The sequence below is a fragment of the Dipodomys ordii genome, unplaced genomic scaffold, assembly GCF_000151885.1.
Source record: "Dipodomys ordii isolate 6190 unplaced genomic scaffold, Dord_2.0 Scaffold39, whole genome shotgun sequence".
NCBI lineage: Eukaryota > Metazoa > Chordata > Mammalia > Rodentia > Heteromyidae > Dipodomys > Dipodomys ordii.
In genome coordinates, this window is record NW_012267255.1 from 6,485,892 (window position 1) to 6,506,242 (window position 20,351).

At 37.3% G+C, this 20,351-nt stretch overlaps 1 protein-coding gene across 3 annotated transcripts in view; it reads right to left on the minus strand.

Moving 5' to 3' along the window:
- The window catches only part of Ssx2ip (synovial sarcoma, X breakpoint 2 interacting protein), a 30,982-nt gene extending 12,021 nt beyond the window's left edge, over window positions 1-18,961 (minus strand). Inside the window, exons 1-7 of one of the 3 annotated variants that reach the window (XM_013018336.1) lie at window positions 18,895-18,961; window positions 17,763-17,932; window positions 16,953-17,165; window positions 12,959-13,069; window positions 10,950-11,085; window positions 7,883-8,136; window positions 982-1,132 (exon numbers count right to left, since the gene is read on the minus strand). In XM_013018336.1, coding sequence (XP_012873790.1) covers window positions 982-1,132; window positions 7,883-8,136; window positions 10,950-11,085; window positions 12,959-13,069; window positions 16,953-17,165; window positions 17,763-17,894 — 997 coding nt within the window. In that variant the 5' untranslated portion in view covers window positions 17,895-17,932; window positions 18,895-18,961. Of the gene's footprint in view, window positions 1-981; window positions 1,133-7,882; window positions 8,137-10,949; window positions 11,086-12,958; window positions 13,070-16,952; window positions 17,166-17,762; window positions 17,933-18,828 lie in introns of all 3 variants that reach the window. The other 2 variants (XM_013018334.1, XM_013018335.1) reach the window with 2 other exon arrangements.
- Between the last annotated feature and the right edge of the window lie 1,390 nt (window positions 18,962-20,351).

Consider the following 20,351-nt stretch of genomic DNA (forward strand, 5'->3'; position numbering starts at 1 on the left):
AAATATAACAAATTCATAATCTATGGTTTTTGTTGATATTGTTTCAAACATCAACAGTGCTACTACAGATCTTGCTCTCACAGTTAAATTCAACAACTTGCTTACTAATAGTCATGACTGAGATGAGTAAAGTTTCATATAGTCATACCAGAACTGCAATAATTTTGCTGACTGCTCTTTTTTTATTTAAGGCAATAACATTTAAGTTCATCATTTTGATCATTTAACTTAAGTTTTCTTAAAATAGACTTTTTTAGAAAGCATAAATCTTAATTTTCCAGATTTTAAAGCATGAAAACTTTACTGAACAAAAATAATACATCTTTATACTAATGGGCATTTCTTGATTTTCAAAATTTACTAAAAAAGTCAGAAGCAGGTGGCTCATGCTAGTAATTCCAGCTACTCAGAGGGCAGAGATTGGGAGAACAGCAATTTGGGGTGACCTCAGGCCAAAAAAAAAAGTGATTCCCCATTCTCAACAAATAAGCCAAGCATGGTGGTTCATGCTTGCATTCCCAGCTATGTGGAAAGAATAAGTAGGAGACTGATCCTTCGTAAAAATAAAAGACCCTATCCAAAAAATATCAAAAGCAAAACAAAGCAAAAGTGGTAGAGCACTGGACAAGCAAACATAGGTCTTGAGTTTAAACCCCATTATTATAATTTTTTTTTTTTTACTGAAACAGATTCAGCTCTCTTTATTTCAACACGTAGGAGCAGTTGACAGCACATAACCTAGTATTAGTGACACATTACCCAGCTTTCCCAGACTGACCCAGCATTTGGGAGCAAAGTGAGTTTTCTCACTGAAGTTCAAGTTTTACAGCAACAAGAAGGCAGAGTCTTATATTCAAGTCCATCAAAGTGAACTATAAATGTCAGGCCTGGGTTCATAAAATGTTTTTTCTGAGTGACTGGAGGTCAATAGCTCACTATCACTACAAGCACCTCGCTTCACATATAGGGAAGCCCCATTACCTTGGTTATCAAGTTTTTCTACATGACTTTTCAAAATTCTCCACTGTTTTCTGATGCTGTTTGTGAGCTGTTCTCTCACCGTTTCACAGGAAAGGTCCCATACACTCTCTCGGCTGAGTTCTCCAGCATCTTCTTCAATATCAGAGATAACCTACAAAAGGAAAACTTGAGTATTAAAATGGCTCTACTCAGGCAGGCTCATCAGATTGATTATTAGAGACAGAGTACTTAAAAAATGGTTTCTGTTCTGAGCTATAGGGGGGAGAGTGGAGAGAAAGGGAGAGGGTGTGTACATAATAGTATTAGGCTTGATTGAACTCAGAGCCTGAGTGCACTGAGTCACTCAGGCTGGCATTCTACCTCTAGAGACAGTGCTTCACTTCCAGGGTTTTGATGGTTAACTGGAGATAAAAGTTCTATGGAGGGGCTGGGAAGGTGGCTCAGTGGTAGAGCGCTTGCCTTGCATGCCTGAGGCCCTGGGTTCAATTCCTCAGCACCACATAAGCAAAAAGAAAAAAGCCGGAAGTGGCGCTGTGGCTCAAGTGGTAGAGCGCTAGCCTTGAGCTGAAGAGCTGAGGGACAGCGCCCAGGCCCAGAGTTCAGGCCCCACGACTGGACCAAAAAAAAAAAAAAAGTTCTATGGACTTTTCTTCCCAGGCTGGCTTTTAACCATGGTCCTCAGATTTCAACAACCTGAGCAGCTAAGTTTACAGCTGTGGACACCAGGCATTGGTGCTGCATCTTTACATATATGACTCTGTGCTTACCATAAACATCCTAAGAAGATGGAATTAACAGGTGATGGAAGCTCCTCAATTTAGATCTTTTCAAATTCAATTCTAATCTAGTTAGTGACAGATAAGTCGTGGAGCCATAATGAGCAAGAGACCCTCATTACCTACTTAATGCTGTGCTACATGCTTCACAATGTGCTACAATGTGGGAAAATGGGCTTAAGGTAGATAAAGTGTTATACAGCTAAGAGACAGAACTGAGACTTGTAGTCAGAAGAAAAATCTCTAATCCTAGGCTTTCCTCACATTTGTACACAAGAAGAAATAATTTTTCCTTATATGGTATTAACCTATGGAATCATAACAAGTAGTAACTTTTATTGATAAATGATATTACAGAGGATCAACATAAGATAAAAGAACAAAAGAAAACAATATTGAAAAGCAAATATCACAATGCCATAGAATTAGACAAAGAGTTAGGAAACCTGATGAGAAACCAGGGCTTGAATGTTAGTAACAAAATCACTTCCTGCAATGTTGATGTTAATGGAATAATGTGATACAGAGCAGTCTTGCTGATCCACAGTCCCTGGAGCCCATAAAAAAATAACAGCCTCAGCCTGACCATCCAAGGCCAAAAACTTCCACCACCCAACACGTGGGAGCAGCTGATAACACATAACCTAGTACGAGTATTAGTGACACGTTACCCAGCTTTTCCAGACTGGCCCCACTCTCCAAACAGACAGATCCCCAAAATTCTGAAGTTCTGGGACCTCTAGTACAGTGCTCCTTTTGAGTCTGCCCACTGTCCCGCTGGAGTGTATACTTTTGATCTGGTTTCATTCTACTCTGCATTAATATATCAGAGATAGCTCCTACTTAGGGCTCCTCTAGATGACCTTAACATTCTTTCTCTGGCTAAACCAGAACTTTCTGGCCCTCAGATATGATGACCTCAATCTGTGACATTTGGGTGAGTCAAGCCAGAAGACCTGAGAAGGTGACTGCTTTTCCTCTGAGCAGTGATTCCTTATTGTTTTTTTTTTTTTTTTTTTGGTCCAGTCGTGGGGCCTGAACTCTGGGCCTGGGCGCTGTACCTCAGCTCTTCAGCTCAAGGCTAGCGCTCTACCACTTGAGCCACAGTGCCATTTCCGGCTTTTTTCTTTTTGCTTATGTGGTGCTGAGGAATTGAACCCAGGGCCTCATGCATGCAAGGCAAGCGCTCTACCACTGAGCCACAGAGCCCAGGGATACTATATTGCTCTAGTCTCTGTCATGAGGCCAGCTTGGCCTCTCTAGTCAGTTCTAATCAGCTGCTGACCCTCACTAATTCCTCTTTACAATTAGCAATCAGCATTACTTGTAAGATCCTTTATGGACCTTCAATACTAGTCTCAGTTGGCAGATGAGTATTAAAATCAGTGAGACCTCAGTTCATCCCTGAGGCCTCCCTCAGTTTCTCAACCAGTTAATAATATTCTGTGTAATTCTTTATCATTCTAATGTTTAATTTAGGGGAAATAATTTCAAGCATATTTCCTGTTGCTAAAAGATCCATTTTCCTGGCTCTCTACTCTTGGCTTTTTTCTTTTTGCTTATGTGGTGCTGAGGAATTGAACCCAGGGCCTCATGCATGCAAGGCAAGCGCTCTACCACTGAGCCATCTTCCCAGCCCAGTGATTCCTTATTGGTATGGGAGGACCACCCTTTTTACTTTTTTTTTGGGGGGGGGTCCGGTCATGGGGCCTGAACTCTGGGCCTGGGCTCTATCCCTCAGCCCTTCAGCTCAAGGCCAGCGCTCTACCACTTGAGCCACAGCGCCACTTCCGGCTTTTTTCTTTTTGATTATGTGGTGCTGAGGAATCGAACCCAGGGCCTCATGCATGCAAGGCAAGCGCTCTACCTTCCCAGCCCCCAACTTTTATTCTTTCATACTGGGTTGAAATAAAACTTACAACATAGTACAAATTTATTCCTCTTCCTCTATGTATAAAGACCAGATTAATTACCTATCAACTTGTCTTTTGTAACCTAAACTTCAACTACAGGGTTAAACTAAAGATTTGAGGCTCTTCCCTTAAGTTCTCCCTCTTCTACTTCTTATTTGTATTAAGACAGTCTTCCTGTTCAAAGTCTTTTGGAAATTGTGTTACTTCTCAGGAAGCCCTAGTTAGAATGTAACATTCTATAACCCTTAGACCCAAGCAAAACCAAAGGTTCCCTTTTTAAAAAAATCCAAAGTCAACAAAGTCTGCTTCATATTTGGAGATATGTGTGACTAGATGACAAGAAAGCAAATAGATAAGACTTTTAAAAAAGATATTTACAAAAGCTATTTGGATATAAAGAATTTTGTACATAAATGGGTTTTGTCCTGAAAACAAAAGAATGCCCCAAATGGAAATAAGGCAGGTAACAGCAAACCCAGAAGGCTGAATGTCTCAAAAAAGGACTGCAGTATTGCTTTATGTCCATACAACTGGTGGATGTGGAAGGGCACAAGGAAACATTAGAAAGTAATGAGAAATTCTCTGAATAAAAAAACAACAACAACAACAAAAACCTCACATACTTCTATATATCCCAGTTTCAATGGGATTTAAAGGGAAGGTTTTCGTTTTTGCTTTTTTGATGATGATGTTGTTTGGCCAGTCCTGTGGCTTAAACTCTGAGCTCTTTTGCTCAAGGCTAGCACTCTACCACTTTTGAGCCACAGGTCCACTTCAGGTTTTCTGTGGTTAACTGAAAGTAAGACTCTCATGGAGTTTCTTACTCAAGCTGGTCTCAGTCTCCCAAATAGCTAGGATTACAGGCATCAGCCACCAATGTCTGGGAAGGGGAAGTTTTGCCTTTTATGAATTTCTTTAGACAGTACTGGTGGTGGTGATTTATAAAATCAATTAGATTACATTACAAAACCTACCACAGTCCTCTCTGGATGGTTTTTTTTTTTTGGGGGGGGTCCGGTTGTGGGGCTTGAACTCTGGGCCTTGGCGCTGTCCCTCAGCTCTTCAGCTCAAGGCTAGTGCTCTACCACTTGACGCCACTTCCGGCTTTTTTCTTTTTGCTTATGTGGTGCTGAGGAATCGAACCCAGGGCCTCAGGCATGCAAGGCAAGCGCTCTACCACTGAGCCACTTTCCCAGCCCCTGGATGGTTTTTTTTTACCCTTGTAGTTTTGTCCTTCTCTGTTTCCACTTCTGAACAACCCCAAGTGAAATTCCACTAGTAGCAATTTGCATTTACATAAAATAGTCCCAATTTGTTATTAACATACAGGGATGAGGGGTGACTGCATCTGAAAGACTGTATCACAGTCTGAGGCAGGCCAACAGTAGGCTAATGTAGGTCAAGACCCTAGCCAAGCAGGTTGGAAAGGGTCAGGATGTGGCTTACTGTGGCTCTGGGTCCTGGAGCTACCTATAGTAACCCCTCTAAGGAGCCACATCTTCCCTTCCATACACATGAAAGCCACTCTAAATACAAACTGAACATTTGCTATCCAATATGCTTAACATCAGAACTGGTTGGGATTTCAGATTATTTTTTGATTTTGCAATTATTTGAATATACAAATATATACAAATGGTCTGAAGGTAATTTTACACACTTTTGCTGCACCTTTTCTTGACTGTGACGTCATATGTGATCGTGTGTACCATTATGCTGGCCCTCAAAGCTTCAGATTTCGGAGCATTTTAGAAATAAAACTAGATATGCACAACCTGGATTACAAATCTGTTCAAATTGCTGCTACAACCACGACATGAAAACATAAAAGTCCATTTAACTGTTTTTTTTTCCTACAGCTAAGTAAACAAGCCCCATAAATAAGTGAAATCTGGATAGTATCTATTCATTCCAAAGATACACCTATTCCTCTGGCTATAATGCAACAAAATCTGTCTTTAAAAGAAATAGTGAATTACTTTAAGAGTAGAGAGCCAGGAAAATGGATCTTTTAGCAACAGGAAATATGCTTGAAATTATTTCCCCTAAATTAAACATTAGAATGATAAAGAATTACACAGAATATTATTAACTGGTTGAGAAACTGAGGGAGGCCTCAGGGATGAACTGAGGTCTCACTGATTTTAATACTCATCTGCCAACTGAGACTAGTATTGAAGGTCCATAAAGGATCTTACAAGTAATGCTGATTGCTAATTGTAAAGAGGAATTAGTGAGGGTCAGCAGCTGATTAGAACTGACTAGAGAGGCCAAGCTGGCCTCATGACAGAGACTAGAGCAATATAGTATCCCTGGGCTCTGAAAGTTCTGTGCAGTTCACTTAGCTAGTCTGAGGAGGGCCCATAGTCACAGGAATGTTTACTATAACTGTTACAACTATTTAATTTTTATTGTTATTAACCTATTATCAAATTTAACCTATAAATGTAGCATTCCTATGTGTATAATACATATAAAAAATTTAAGGTTTAAAAAGAAAAATAAGTTTCAGGCATGCATGGGGGTCTTGGTGGATAAGAAGGGTTATTATATTTCAGTAATAATATAAAGCTATCGGGCTGGAAAGATGGCTCAGTGGTAGAGCGCTTGCTTGCATGCCTGAGGCCCTGGGTTCGATTCCTCAGCACCACATAAGAAAAAAGAAAAAAGCCGGAAGTGGCGCTGTGGCTCAAGTGGTAGAGAACTAGCCTTGAGCTGAAGAGCTGAGGGACAGCGCCCAGGCCCAGAGTTCAGGCCCCACGACCGGAACCCCCCCCAAAAAAAATATAATATAAAGCTGTCTTTAAAGAAGAAAAAAATGTAAGAAGTACATGGGCTTTATATGATTTCATAGGTTTATACAGGTTGTTTCTCCACCAACAGCATTTTTTTTTCAGATTTTAGTCACTAATATAAACTTACTGGAACCTAAAATTTAAACTCATATGTAAGCAATTAAGTAAAAAAAAATTTTCCACAAATGACATTTTCCAAATCCCTCAATATGGGCTGAAAAGGTGGCTCAGCGGTAGAGCGCTTGCCTTTCATACTCGAGGCCCTAGGTTCGATTCCTCAGCACCACATAAGCAAAAAGAAAAAAGCCAGAAGTGGCGCTGTGTCTCAAGTGGTAGAGCGCTAGCCTTGAGCTGAAGAGCTGAGGGACAGTGCCCAGGCCCAGAGTTCAGGCCCCACAACCGGACCCCAAAAAAAAAAAAAAAGAATCTCTCCAAATCCCTCAATATGTTACGCTCCTGCTTCAAATGCTTTTCCTTCCATTTAGTTTTTAAATTTTTGCTGGTACTGGGTCTTGAACTCTGCCTGAGTGCTGTCTCTCAGCTTTTCACTCAAGGTTTCTACTCTACTATTTAAGTACAGCTCTACTTCTGGCTTTTGTGGTTAAGAGATAAACAAGTCTCACAGACTGTTCTTAGGCTGACTTCGAACCAAGATCCTTAGGTCTTAGCTTTCTGAATAGCTAGGATTATAGGTTTTCCTTTATTTTTGCTCTTGAAAACATCTAGCTTGTGTAAGGAACCAGTTCAAATGTTACCTTCTCTGTAATGTCTTCCTGGATTGCCCTGATACTTCCTGTTTCATATATGAACAATCCTATCACAGATCTTAATACAGAATAATCATCATTCTACAAGTCTGCTCTTCCACAAGAGCTTCCTGAGGTAAAACATTTTAAGATCTTTTCAGTATTTTCCTTCCAGGAATTGAAACACAATGATCCACAATCAATCTGTGGACTGAACCTGGCTTCCAAGGTTAAACATTTCATCTTTGAAAAGTATTTCTACTGTTTAAAACAACCAAAAGGCTATTTGGCCCAGTGGCAGACCTGTGCTTTGGAGACAGAGTGGGATTCAAATCTTATTTCTGGCATGCTACATTGGGCTACCTGCTATTGTACTTCAGATTCCTCAGTATCTAATCCCTAAATTGTGTTAACATTTGGTGTATTGCAATCCTTGGGATAGTCCTCACATACTGTGAGAACTACTATGAAATGAGAAAATGCTCATAGTGCTCATCACAGCACTTTGTGTGGACTAATTCCCTGGAAGATTATCTCCATTGCTTCCCAAGGCATGTTTGGAAACATACAGGAACATTTTGTGGTGTTACAGTGACTGGAAGGATCTATCTATGTGTGACCTGTTCTAATTAATAATCTGAAGACTATATTAGAGAGAAAAGGCCACTTACATTTCCTGTGCTATCCTCTGCTCTTTCTCTAGGTTTCTTCTTTTGAGGAGAAAGAAGTGAAATCATTTCCTTTTTCATTTGCTGAAGAACCTTTTTAAGGTCAGCATTTTCCATTAGGATTTGCTTCTGACGATACTCATAATCATTCAGGAGGATTTTATACATTTCATCTTCATTCCTGGCTTCTGTTTTACCAGTCCTCCAGGAGCCTCTTTTTCCATCAGCTCTTCCCACATAATTTAAAACGTCCATGGCTACACATGTGAAAACAAAACCAATCTTACTATAAACGTATTTAAAACTCTACAGTTGAAGTGAGTACTTTAAGGGTATAAATCAACCTGGTGCAGAGATTAGAATTTGGGCCCAAAAAACCTAATGTCAAATTATTTAACTGCTGAGTCTGTTTCTTCCTTGACATGAGTGGGAAGAACAGCAGTATATGAAAAAAAAAGGAAGACTAAAAAAACACAGTTAAACCACATAACACCACAGAGATGAATGTATCTGGCAGTGAAGTGAGTACTATAATGTTACCTTACCATTACTAGTATCACTATGAGGAATACACACGTATAGCCTAAAGGTTACTTGCCTAATTTTTGTAAATAATATTTTATTAGAACATAGCACATCCATATGTTTACATATTATCAATGAGTAATTTTTTTCTTGCAATGGCTGAGGTTGTAGATCCAATAGCAACATGTACATACTCCACAAAATAAAAAATATTTGTCTGCCAAACTCCACTGATAGCATCTTCTTCAAAGGAGTTAGGGCCCTTGTGGTCCACAGGTGGATATGGGCACATTGGCATAAGAAAGAAATAAGGGGGGGGAGTGTAGTTGTGGAGGTGGGAGGGCAGGGATGGTAGGGGAAAAACAAAGGAAGAGGCAACAATGCTTGATAAGAAATGTATTCATTGCCTTCCTCATGTAACTGTAACCCCTGTACAGCATTTTCACAATAAAGAACATAAAAAATAAGTCATTTTAAGATAAAAAATGAAGGAAATAAGAGTAATTGTGAAATTGTAGCAGATAAAATTATTATTGAAAATGTTACTTCCAAATGAGTTTGGAATAGAAAACTGACCTCTGAATATAAGGGTTCTCTGTTCCAGAGTGAAATCTCTAATAAAACTTCTCTAACTAGATGTTACATTTTATGTGATCAGTATTTTATCTTCCTTAATTTTGTTCCTTCATGAATGGACATATGGTTAATTGACCTTAAAAATTAATGATTCTCCACCCTGAATAAAATTTTGAGCCTGGATGTTGGTGGTTCATGCCTTTAATCCTACCCAGTAGGCTGAGCTTTGAGGATCAAGGTTCAAAGTGAGCCCCAGCAGGAAAGTCTATAAGATTCTTATTGGCAATTTAACCAGCAAAAAGCCAGAAGTGGTACTGTAGCTCAAGTGGTAAAGCATCAGCCTTAAGCAAAGGAAGTAAAGGATGGCATCTAGGCTCTGAGTGCAAGCCCCACTAAGCACCAAAAATAAATTTTTTACTAACTTAAAATAGCTAAAGTCTTCTATTAACTATTATTATACTTTCATTTTCCTTCACTATATGCATATTTATATATACATATTTTGTTGAATTTTGTTTTTTGGTAGTACTTGATTTGAACTCAGGGCTTCATGCTTGCTAGGCAGGCACTCTACTACTTAAGCCACACCCACAGCCCTTTTTATTTTTCAGGTAAAGTCTATCATTTTGACTGGAGCTGGCTTTGGACTATAATTCTTCTATCTCTGCAGCCTTCTCTATAACTGGTATTACCAATATGGCTACCACGTTCAGCTTGTTGTTTGAGATGAATTCTCACTAACTTTTGGTCCAGACTGGCCTTGAGCCACCCTAATCTTCTACCTACTAATCTCTGCTTCCAGAGTAGCTAAGATTACAAGCATCCAACATGTTCAAATCTACTTTTCACTATTTTTTTTAAATGTTCAGATAACTTCAATAGGCTGTTGCACAAAATGTCAATGATGTAGTCAGTACTAAACTGCTTACAAAAAGCAGGCAAGCCAACCATGTGACAACCTAGTAATTCATACACATCCAACTTCAGTTTAGGAACGATGGGTTAGGAGTATCACTGTAAAGAGGAGTTTAGAAAGCTGCCTATAATCCACGTGCAATGTACTCTCCGGTAAATGAACCATATAGACTTTGTATTCCCTAAATTATACTAGGGCAGCAAAACTACATTGTACAGCTTTGCTACTGTTTAAGTAGCTATACTTGAATGGTATATAAAAAGTTTTGAAAAGAACATTGCAGCTGGGCATGGTGACACTCACCTATAATCTCAGCTGCTTAGTACAGGCAAAATGTTAGTGAGACTGATCTCAAAAACAAGCCAGGTATAGCTGAGTATACCTGTGGTTGCAGCTATTCGAAAGGTGGATGTCACAGGTCTTAGGTCAGCTCTGGCAAAGCAGGAGCCAAACAACAAACTATAAGTTCAAATAAAGTAAGCATAAGGCCCTAAGAGTCCAATCCCCAGTACTGGGTTGGAGGAGCCTAGAAAAAGTATAATTTTTATGATGCATCTTTCTGTACAGTTGCTGTGAAAAGGCAGATCAATTTACTTTAAGCTATTCAAAGCTGAGTGTGGTGGTATATGCCTGTATCCCCAGCAGTTGAAAGGCTAAATAAAGAATAAGGGTTTTAAGTCTGAAGGCCAGCCTGGACTACATAGCAAGACCCATACAACACACAAATGCAAGTGATATGAATGACTTAGTCTGGGGAACAGTTTTATGACGTTAACTCTACAATAGTTCTTTTGGTATTTAAGACACATGTTGATGCATATTTTCAGTCCTTTGCTATGAAAAATCAGAGCTTTCTCTGGCTTAAATTTTCCTCAATCCTAACCTATCATATTAAGCAAACACAAGCAACAAAGGAAGCAAACCAAAATGAGTTACTGTTCACTAATCAGTTGTCTAACGTCCCAGTTATATGGACGTATGCCACCTAAAATCACTGCATAAAGCCAAACCTTCCACACTTTCTGCTGACCTGTATCTTAGCCAGTTGCTTACCTATTTTTTTATCTTTCTTGTTCATAACAAGCTGATGCAGGCGTTCCTTTAGTTTATTATATTCACGTTCTTTTCTCTTCATGTCATGATTATATTGAGTAGCTCGACTTGCGATGATATTTTGTAATTTTTGTACCTGAAAAAAAAATTTTCTATCAAATAATAATAAACCCAATTAAAATTCACAAATTCACAAGACAAAACTCACTCTTCTTCCCATTTAATAGTTTTTAAATTCTAGGCTAATTCTTTTTTCTTATAACCACTGAAACCATTTTTTATTTTTATATTTTATTTTTTTTTATTGTGAAAATACTGTACAGAGGGGTTACAATTACATGGGCAAGATAATGAGTACATTTCTTATCAAGCATTGTAGCCTCCTCCTTTGTTTCCCTTTCCCATCCTCCCCCCACCCCTGAAACCATTTTTTAAACATCACTAACTAAATCAACAAAAATGCTTTTTAATTCTGAAATTCCCAGAAGTACTAACTTTGTAAGCTATCTTTTACATATGTGCAACCTACCTTTCACTATGGTAATTCAGATACCAAAAAACCTGCTGGAAGTATTAAAATGATTAGAACATCATCATCTGAAGCAAACAGTATTCACCTGGTCATTTTTTACACATACTACTAAGTAATCAAGTATGATAAAAGGAGCTAACCAAATAATTCCAAGGATCTTGAAATTATCTAAGTCTTCATAGCTAATATATATTATTATTATTATGTATAATACATATAATATATAATATATATTATAGCATAGCTAATATACATTATATATTCACAACTTATATATATTATATACCTATACTATGTATATTATCAATATACATTATAATATATATAAAATACAGAAAATAATGTGTTTTTATACCTATTGCATAAACAGGGATTATAGGGAGAGCTTCAAAACTATAGTTTCTTCTAGCTATATTACAGAGTAATACTTTCAAATACATTAATTTGGTACAAGTAACCACTAAAGAAGAAATCAGAATTGTGTCAAAAGGAGTCATGATTCTTAGTCACCACTAAATTAGAATTTTTTCAAGTAACAACTAAGCACAAAAACTGAAATTAATCTCATCTTGGTAACAAGGCTTTTGTTTTTGTTTTATATGAATTGCACTTGTTGTCTATTTAACCAAGTAAGTGGCTAACTAGATGAGCAATTCAATATTGAACATAGTGAAAGAAGAGACATGTCAGATACTAAATACAGTAAAACAGAGATAAAAGATCTGTATTTTTTATATAAATATGTTAGAAACAATAGCAAGAAAAAAAAAACACTTGTGTCCTTATCTTGGGGTTCATTTTGCTTAACATGATCTTATCTGACCTTTTCTGCTTGTCCCAGATATATACTAGTTATTGCAAATAAGGGAAACTATGGTACTATGGTATTTATGTTTCTTTGGGCCTGGCTTACTTCACTTTAATATAATTTTCTCCAAGTCTTTCCATTTCTTAACAAATGGGGCAATGTCATTCTTTCTGAGGGAGGCACAGAATTCCATTGTGTATGTATGTGTGTACACACACACACACGCACACATACACACACACACACGTACCACATTTTCTTGATCTATTCATCTACTGAGGGACATCTTGGTTGGTTCCGTATCTTAGCTATGGTAAATAAGAAAAATCTCTATTTAAAGTATCACTCTGTCTGATAAAAGGTGATCGAAAAGAGGTCAGGGTAGATGGCACAGGACACTGCTTATTATCAGGTATGGCTTAATAAGCCACCTGGATCTCAGGGAGACAGAGAGAGACTACTGTAGAGAGAACTTTTGACTGCTAGGTTAAATATGATACAATGTTATATACACTGGGATGTTGTAGACCATACCAATTTAATATAGGAAGAATGATATTCTCTTTTTCTTTTTAGGTCCCTTTATTTTTTTAAGTAAGTGACTATTATGGTTCTAAGAACAAAATCCAAAATTCACTTAAGCTTTATGTACAGAAACTGACGACTCACCTCATCTTTCTCATTTTTCAGAAGCTGATGCAAATTCTTGTTCTTGCACTGTAACTGTCTGTCTCTCTCCTGAAGGCCAATCATTTCCCTTCTGGAAGTTTCCAATTGTTCCTAAAACACCCAGATGCCAATTTCATTATATCTGACTCAGAAGACCTGAATTCTTTAAAGATCAGTAACAGAAGTTACACACCCTAGTTTGTTAGTTAAAAATGGAGCTTAGTGGCACATCCAATTTTTTCAGAGCAAATATTTTATAATGTTGTTCAAACTGAAATTATAAACTTTATTTAAATTAAACTACCAAAATTAATTGCTTTTATATACAAAAGTCTGTATACAGAAAACAGCTTTAAATGATTCTCTTGAAAGACCCAACATATTCCATGATGTTGCTACTGGACATTAACATTTTTTCACTTTAGAACTCTTACTTCTGACAACACACTTTTGAAAATCTCAGCTACAGCAATGCCATCATTCTCTGACTTTGGGAAAGAACCAAGCATGGCAGCAGGGCAGAAACACTACCCTCTTAGTTCAAGCCCCAAAGCGTCTGTGAAACTTTGAAAACATTGTCCTGGTCAGCAGGCTTTCTGAGTTTCTTTCTCTCCATCTCATGCAGGAATCTGCATTCTCCCAACAATTTATCCACCCTAAAATTAAAATATTTACATATATCTTCTTCATTGCCTACTCTTTTCTGTACCACATCTTTTAGACTGCCTGGATCCCAGAGTCCAGCCTCATCTCTTACTCTTCATTCTTTACACATTCCAGGCCTTCCTTTCAAAACTACTTACAGTTCACTGAATGTACAATTACCATTCATTCAAACCTTCATGATATTATACAAGTTACATGCTCTGTATGGAATATTGGTATCAGATGCTAGCAAATCCCCACTCATATAAATCTCAGCTCAAGATTGATCTATGAAACTAGTTATCTACTATACCAAGAATAATTAATGAAGCAAATTATTATGGCCCCACATGCCTCATTGTACTAAAGACTACAAATTCCTCATGAGTAGGGATTGGGGTTTTGTCTTTGAAACTCAATACTTAGCACATAGATAATTCAATAAAAATTGCATACCAGGTAGATATATCAAATATTAGATTTTGAAATATCCAGCATAGAGCTACAAGTGGTAATGTTTCCTTATAATCCCAGCTATTCTGGGAGGGGGGGGGAGAAAGAGAAAGGAGGATCAAGAGCTTGAAAACAGCCTGGGCAAAGGTAGGTTTCAGACATTGTCTCAAAAACAATAAAAACAGAAGTGCTGGGAGTTTAGATCAGGTGGTACAGCAGCTGCCTTGCATACATGAAGTTCAATCCTCAATATGCGAAGAAGGAAAAAAGGAGGGAGAGGGAGAGAGAGAAAGAGAGAGAAATAAGAAATAAAGACAGAGACAGAAACAGAGACAAGGAGGGAGGGAGAAAGAGGAGGGAAAAGGGGAGGGAAAGAAAGAGAGAGAAAGAAATAGAAAATAAGTTTTGAGGATAAATCAACAACTTTCTCCATTTTACAGACTACAGCTTAACTAACATAAGATTCTGGCCCAGAATTTTATCAAAGAAATCCCTAATTAGAAGGAATCTGGGGGGGGGAACTAGTGGCTCATGCCTGTAATCCTAACTACTCAGGAGGCTGAGATCTGAGGATCAAAGTTTGAAACCAGCCCATAAGGAAAGTTTGTGAGACTCTTATCTCCAATAAACTACTCAGAAAAAGCTGGAGGTGGTGCTGTGGGCTCAAGTTGTAGACCACTAGCTAGCCTTGACCAAAAGAAGCTCAGGGATGGTGCCCAGACCCAGAGTTCAAACCATAGGACCGCCACCCACCCCCCACCAAAAAAAACTGTATCCTGGATAACATTCTGGGTAGTCTTAATACATGACCAGTTCTTAAAGGAAAGCTTTAACAACTCAAGATTACAAACATCACTATATGACTGTTTAATAGTAACCTATAAGGCACATGGCCATACTATCTTCTGGGGCTTACATATATGGAACATATTTAACGCTAATCCATAATAAGATCTGCCACCAGTGACTCTATCTAGATTAGTATGTATTTACAACTCACAGGCATTTATATAAGCTTACTGGATACTGACTACCCTGATCAGCCTACCACAGGTTATCACATCATCCAAGACACATAGTTGGATGAGCTATCCCACAAATAGGACATACAAAATTCTAAAATATTAAAGAGACATATATCATTAGCACCATGTGTGAGCTAAGAAAATAGCATAACACAGCACTAGGCAGTGACACGCTAAATCAGAATTCACATAAATAGCAACTGTGCAACATGCCATTTTATAGAATATTCTAATTTTCAAACAGTAGCTCTGTGGAAAGTTTCCTCTTTTCAAAGAAAAGTTAACTAAATAATTCTTCTATGGTCTTTTCTACATCCCTCAAAACTTCTCCTGGTTCTCTGATTTGTTTTCATTATTGACCTTTGGCTCCTTTTGCACATGCACTCCAAAAATATTTTGATTAAGAATATATGGAGATTAGATGCAGAGTGAAAATCCTTATTTTATTTCTCTCAGAACATAAATATTTCCTAAATCTAATACTCTGTAGATTCAGCAAGTCACTAAACAATTAGGAAATAGAAAAACTAGTAAAAAATTATATTAAGCGAAGTAAGCCAGACCCAAAGAAACATAGGTCCCATGGTTTCCCTTATCTGCAATAACTAGTATATGTCTAGGACAAGCAGAAGAGGTCAAAAGCTATGTACATATGACCAGATAAGATGATGCTAAGTGAAATAAACCCCAAGGCAGGGACACAAGAGATTTTATCTTTCTTGCTGTTCTTGTTAATGTACTTATAATGTACTAAGTGATTTTTTTTGTTTCTTTGTTATGTTCTTCCCCCATGTAACCCCTATTGTCATTATTTGATTCCAGTGTCCTACATATTATATACACATTTTTCTAATTTGGGGAGGGGAAGAGAAATAACAAAATGCTGAGATAATGATACAGGATGACGAATTGTAACAACAAGATTTACAAGACACTATGTGGAAAGCAAACTTTACAACTTTGGGGGGTGAGGTGGGGGGTGGGAAGGAGTCAGGAAGGTGGGGAGGAAAGGGATGGTAGGAAAAACAAAAGAGGGGGTTACAATGCTCGATAGGAAATGGACTCACTGGGCTGGGAAGGTGGCTCAGTGGTAGAGCGCTTGCCTTGCATGCTGAGGCCCTGGGTTCGATTCCTCAGCACCACATAGCAAAAAGAAAAAAGCCGGAAGTGGCGCTGTGACAAGTGGTAGAGTGCTAGCCTTGAGCTGAAGAGCTGAGGGACAGCACCCAGGCCCAGAGTTCAGGCCCCACAACCGGACCCCCCCCCCAAAAAAAGGAAATGGACTCATTACCTTTCTCATGTAACTGTAACCTCTCTGTATAATATCTTTACAATAAAAAATACATATTAAAAAAGTTAATAAAATCAGTGCTTTCAATAAAGATATTAGGAAGCAATACAGCTGATTTGCACAAATTATTTTAAGCTCATTTTAATGTTTAAAGTAAGTCTGAAAACTTAAAAAAAAAACCCTAATACCTGTCTGATAGTCAATAAAATCTCTAGCTCTGAATGTTATAATAATGACATTAAAATACAGATTATAGCCAGGTGTCAGTGGCTCATGCCTGTAACTCTAGCTACTCAGGAGGCTGAGATCTGAGATGGTGCTTTGAAGCCAGCGGGGGACAGGAAAGTCTGTGAGACTCTTTTTCTTTGGGTGGTGGGGGCCTTAAACTCTGGGCCTGGATGCTGCCCCTGAGTTTTTCAGTTCAAGGTGAATGCTCTCCAGTTAACCGCCACAAAACAGGAAGTGGAGCTGTGGCTCAAAGTGGTAGAGTGCTAGACTTGAGCTCAGGGACAGTGACCAAGCCCAGCCCCAGGACAAATAACCAAAACAAAACAAAACTAAAGATTATATGCAATTTTACCTTAAGTTTTGCATAGCAGTTCTGTAGATGGTCCATATCACTTCCCAGTTTCAGATTCTGTGTTTCCACATTTTCCTGAGCTAAAAGATTCTTCCGCTGAAGTACAAGTAGCTCATTCATACAATTTAAAACAGCAACTATATTTAATTCTCTCTTTTTCTCTTTACTTTTGGGTTCTTCATATAATGAAGGGAAGCCAAAAGTAGTCAGTTCCTAGAAGGAGAAAATGTTTTCTTAGGCAGACGCTGGCAAACGCTATAAAATTTCAGTTAAATAGGAAGAACAAGATCTATTACATAACCTAGTAATGTACTTCAGTAACAAAGCAATTGTACTTTGTATGATATTGTACAACTAATAGCAATGTACTTTATTATTGGAAATCACTGAGACCAGATATGAAGGATTCTTGCTAAGTTTGAAACATGCCTATTAATTATCTCAATAGAGCCATTTTACAATGTATATTTCAAAACATTGTAAAATGTTTATTTGTCCATGAAAGCCAAGTTTTTAAAGGCCAGTTACAAGATAACTTACTGAATCTTTTCTGAAATAGAAAACTATTCCCAGATCATTGAGAAAATACTAAATATTATAAAAAACAAAAAAAATTTAAAAACTATGATTATTCTGAACTCTGCTCTCCAGTCATCTATGAACAGAACTGGCATAAGGGCTTGAGATAATAAGGGGGCCCAGCTGCTTACAACAGAATAGTTATCTTGTATTAGACTGTACTTGACATTTTTTTCTTATACCTTTAATAGTTTTTATTATATAACATGTTTCTTTTCAAAAACATGTTACCTGATCAAGATATGAAATACTTTGCTCAATATTTTCTTCTGTGCAGAAGGCACTGAAAAAACTGTGCACGTTTTTTGATAACGGTATTGAAGAGCAGAGCACTTGTTGCGAGTATAAACTTGATGGAGACATCTTTTTTTCTGAGGTATATTGAGAGACAGTTTTGCTTTCTGAAAAAATAAAAAGAATTCATATAAGTGACTTATTAAAATCCACATAAAGCTCATAATCTTCACTACCCAAATTTTTTAGTTACAACTATATATGTACATATACAGTTGTATTTTAAAGTATTTCCAAATTAAGACAAAGCCATTTTTATATGAAACCTACATACTTTTTTTCCCAAAAAGAAATTTAAAGTGGTGTACCTAGTAGGCATGGTTCTAATCAGTATGTTCTTTTTTTTTTTTTTTTTGGTCAGTTGTAGGGCTTGAACTCTGGGCCTGGGCGCTGTCCCTCAGCTCTTCAGCTCAATGCTAGCACTTTACCACTTGAGCCATAGCAACACTTCTTATTTTCTGAGTGGTTGATTGGAGATAAGAGTCTCACAGACTTTCCTGTCCCAGCTGGCTTTGATCCTCAGATCTCAGCCTCCTTAGTAGCTAGGATTACAGGGATTAGCCACCAGCGCCTGGCTATCAATATGTTCTTGATGACAATATACCTTAACTTCCATTAGTTTAGGGTTATAAAAATAATGGAAATAGCATATTTTCTATGCCACTCAAAGATTTTGCAACTCAAAAAGTTAAAGAAAAATATTAGAAATAAACTTTGCCTTACTGAGGAAAAAGAAAAAGAAACACACTGCAGTTGCCAGTGAACATATTTCAAGAACATAAAATTTTCCTAAAAAGATAATTAGTATATATCTAAAAAGCACTGAACTGCCATAAATATGGCATATTCCTAGCTTTCTATGATAACTCTGTGGATGAACATAGGAATTTTATAGGCATCTATCTTTCTCACTGGGAACATCTTCAATATCTGCAGTAACTATTTCATTTTATTTAAAGAAGGTCACCTTTACAGGTTTCCACTTATTCTAGACTCAGTTTACCTGCAGGCAGACCTGGATCTGTAACAGTCATCCAATCTCCCATAGCAATTTCCAGAGCCAGGATACCTGAGGAAGTAGTTCAGCACTGAAACATGTAGAACAGCTGCTATCACTCTTCTATGTAGGCATCTCCTTAAAAGGAAATTAAAGAATAATTGCAGATCACCAAAAATATAAACACCAATATAAAACCAATGTATTATGTGTTTAAAACAGAAGGATTTTGCAATATTTATTTTTAAGTCGACAGAGCACAGTAAAGCTTAATAATTATAGAAAATATGTATTACATAATATGTATAAGAATCATGATTAAGTTAAATATCCAAAAGGTCTCAATAAAATACTTTCTAAATGAATTCAGTACATTAAAAAAGAACAAAAACCACTCACTGATCAAGATGGTTTCATCCTTGGTATGAAAGGATGTGTAAACATAAACAGATCAGTAAGTATCTTAAATAGAAATATATAAACAGAATAAAGTAGAAAAATATGGTCATCTCAGATACAGAAAAACTCAATAGCTATGTACATATGACCATATAAGATGATGCTAAGTGAAACAAACTCCAAGACACGGACACAAGAGATTTTCTTTGTTGTTGTTTTTAATGTACCATGTGGTTTTTTGTTTCTTTTGTATGTTCTTCCCCCTATGGTATATCCCATTGTCAGTTTATTTGATTTTGATACCCTGTACTATATATGTTTATTTGAATTACTGAAAGGAAGGGGAACAATATAATGGTGAGACAAAGGACAATGGGAGAGCCAAGGCAACAGCGATATACACAAGACAGTATGTTGGAAATGATCTGTGTAACTGGGGAGTGGGGGAAGGAAAGTAGGAGAAAAATGAGGGAAGGGGTAACAAGTTTGACAAGAAATGGACTTATTACCTTACTTATGTAACTGTACCCCTCTGTACATTACACCTTCACAATAAAATGAAGTGTTTGACAAAATTCAATGTTCTTTCAAAATTGAAGAAACCAGCTACAGCAGGAACTTCCTTCAACTTACATATGACCTCTATAGCCAACATTATACTGAATGGGAAAAATCTGAAATCATTTCTTCTAAAGTCAAGAATGAGACAGGATGTCTACTTCTACTCAATATAGTGCTTTAATCCCTGGGTAAAACAATAGGGCAAGAGAAATATAAAGCTACAAATAATAAATGTCTTATTATTCCTATTTGTGGATATGATTCTAAGACTCAGCCAAAAAAAACTTTTACCTCTAATACCTTTATCAAAGCATTAGGATACAAAACTAACATACAAAATTCATTACATTTTCTATAAACCAATACTGATGACACTGAAAAATAAAATAACCAATCTCATTTGCAAAAGCCACACAAAAAAGAGAAAACTTGGGCCAAAGGTATAGCTCATCAGTACATCCTCCTAAAAAGCACAAGGCTGAATACAAATCCCAATACTGCCAGAAAATAAATAAATTAGACCAAGAAGGCAAAAGACTTCTGTAATGAAAATAAAAACTATATAAAAT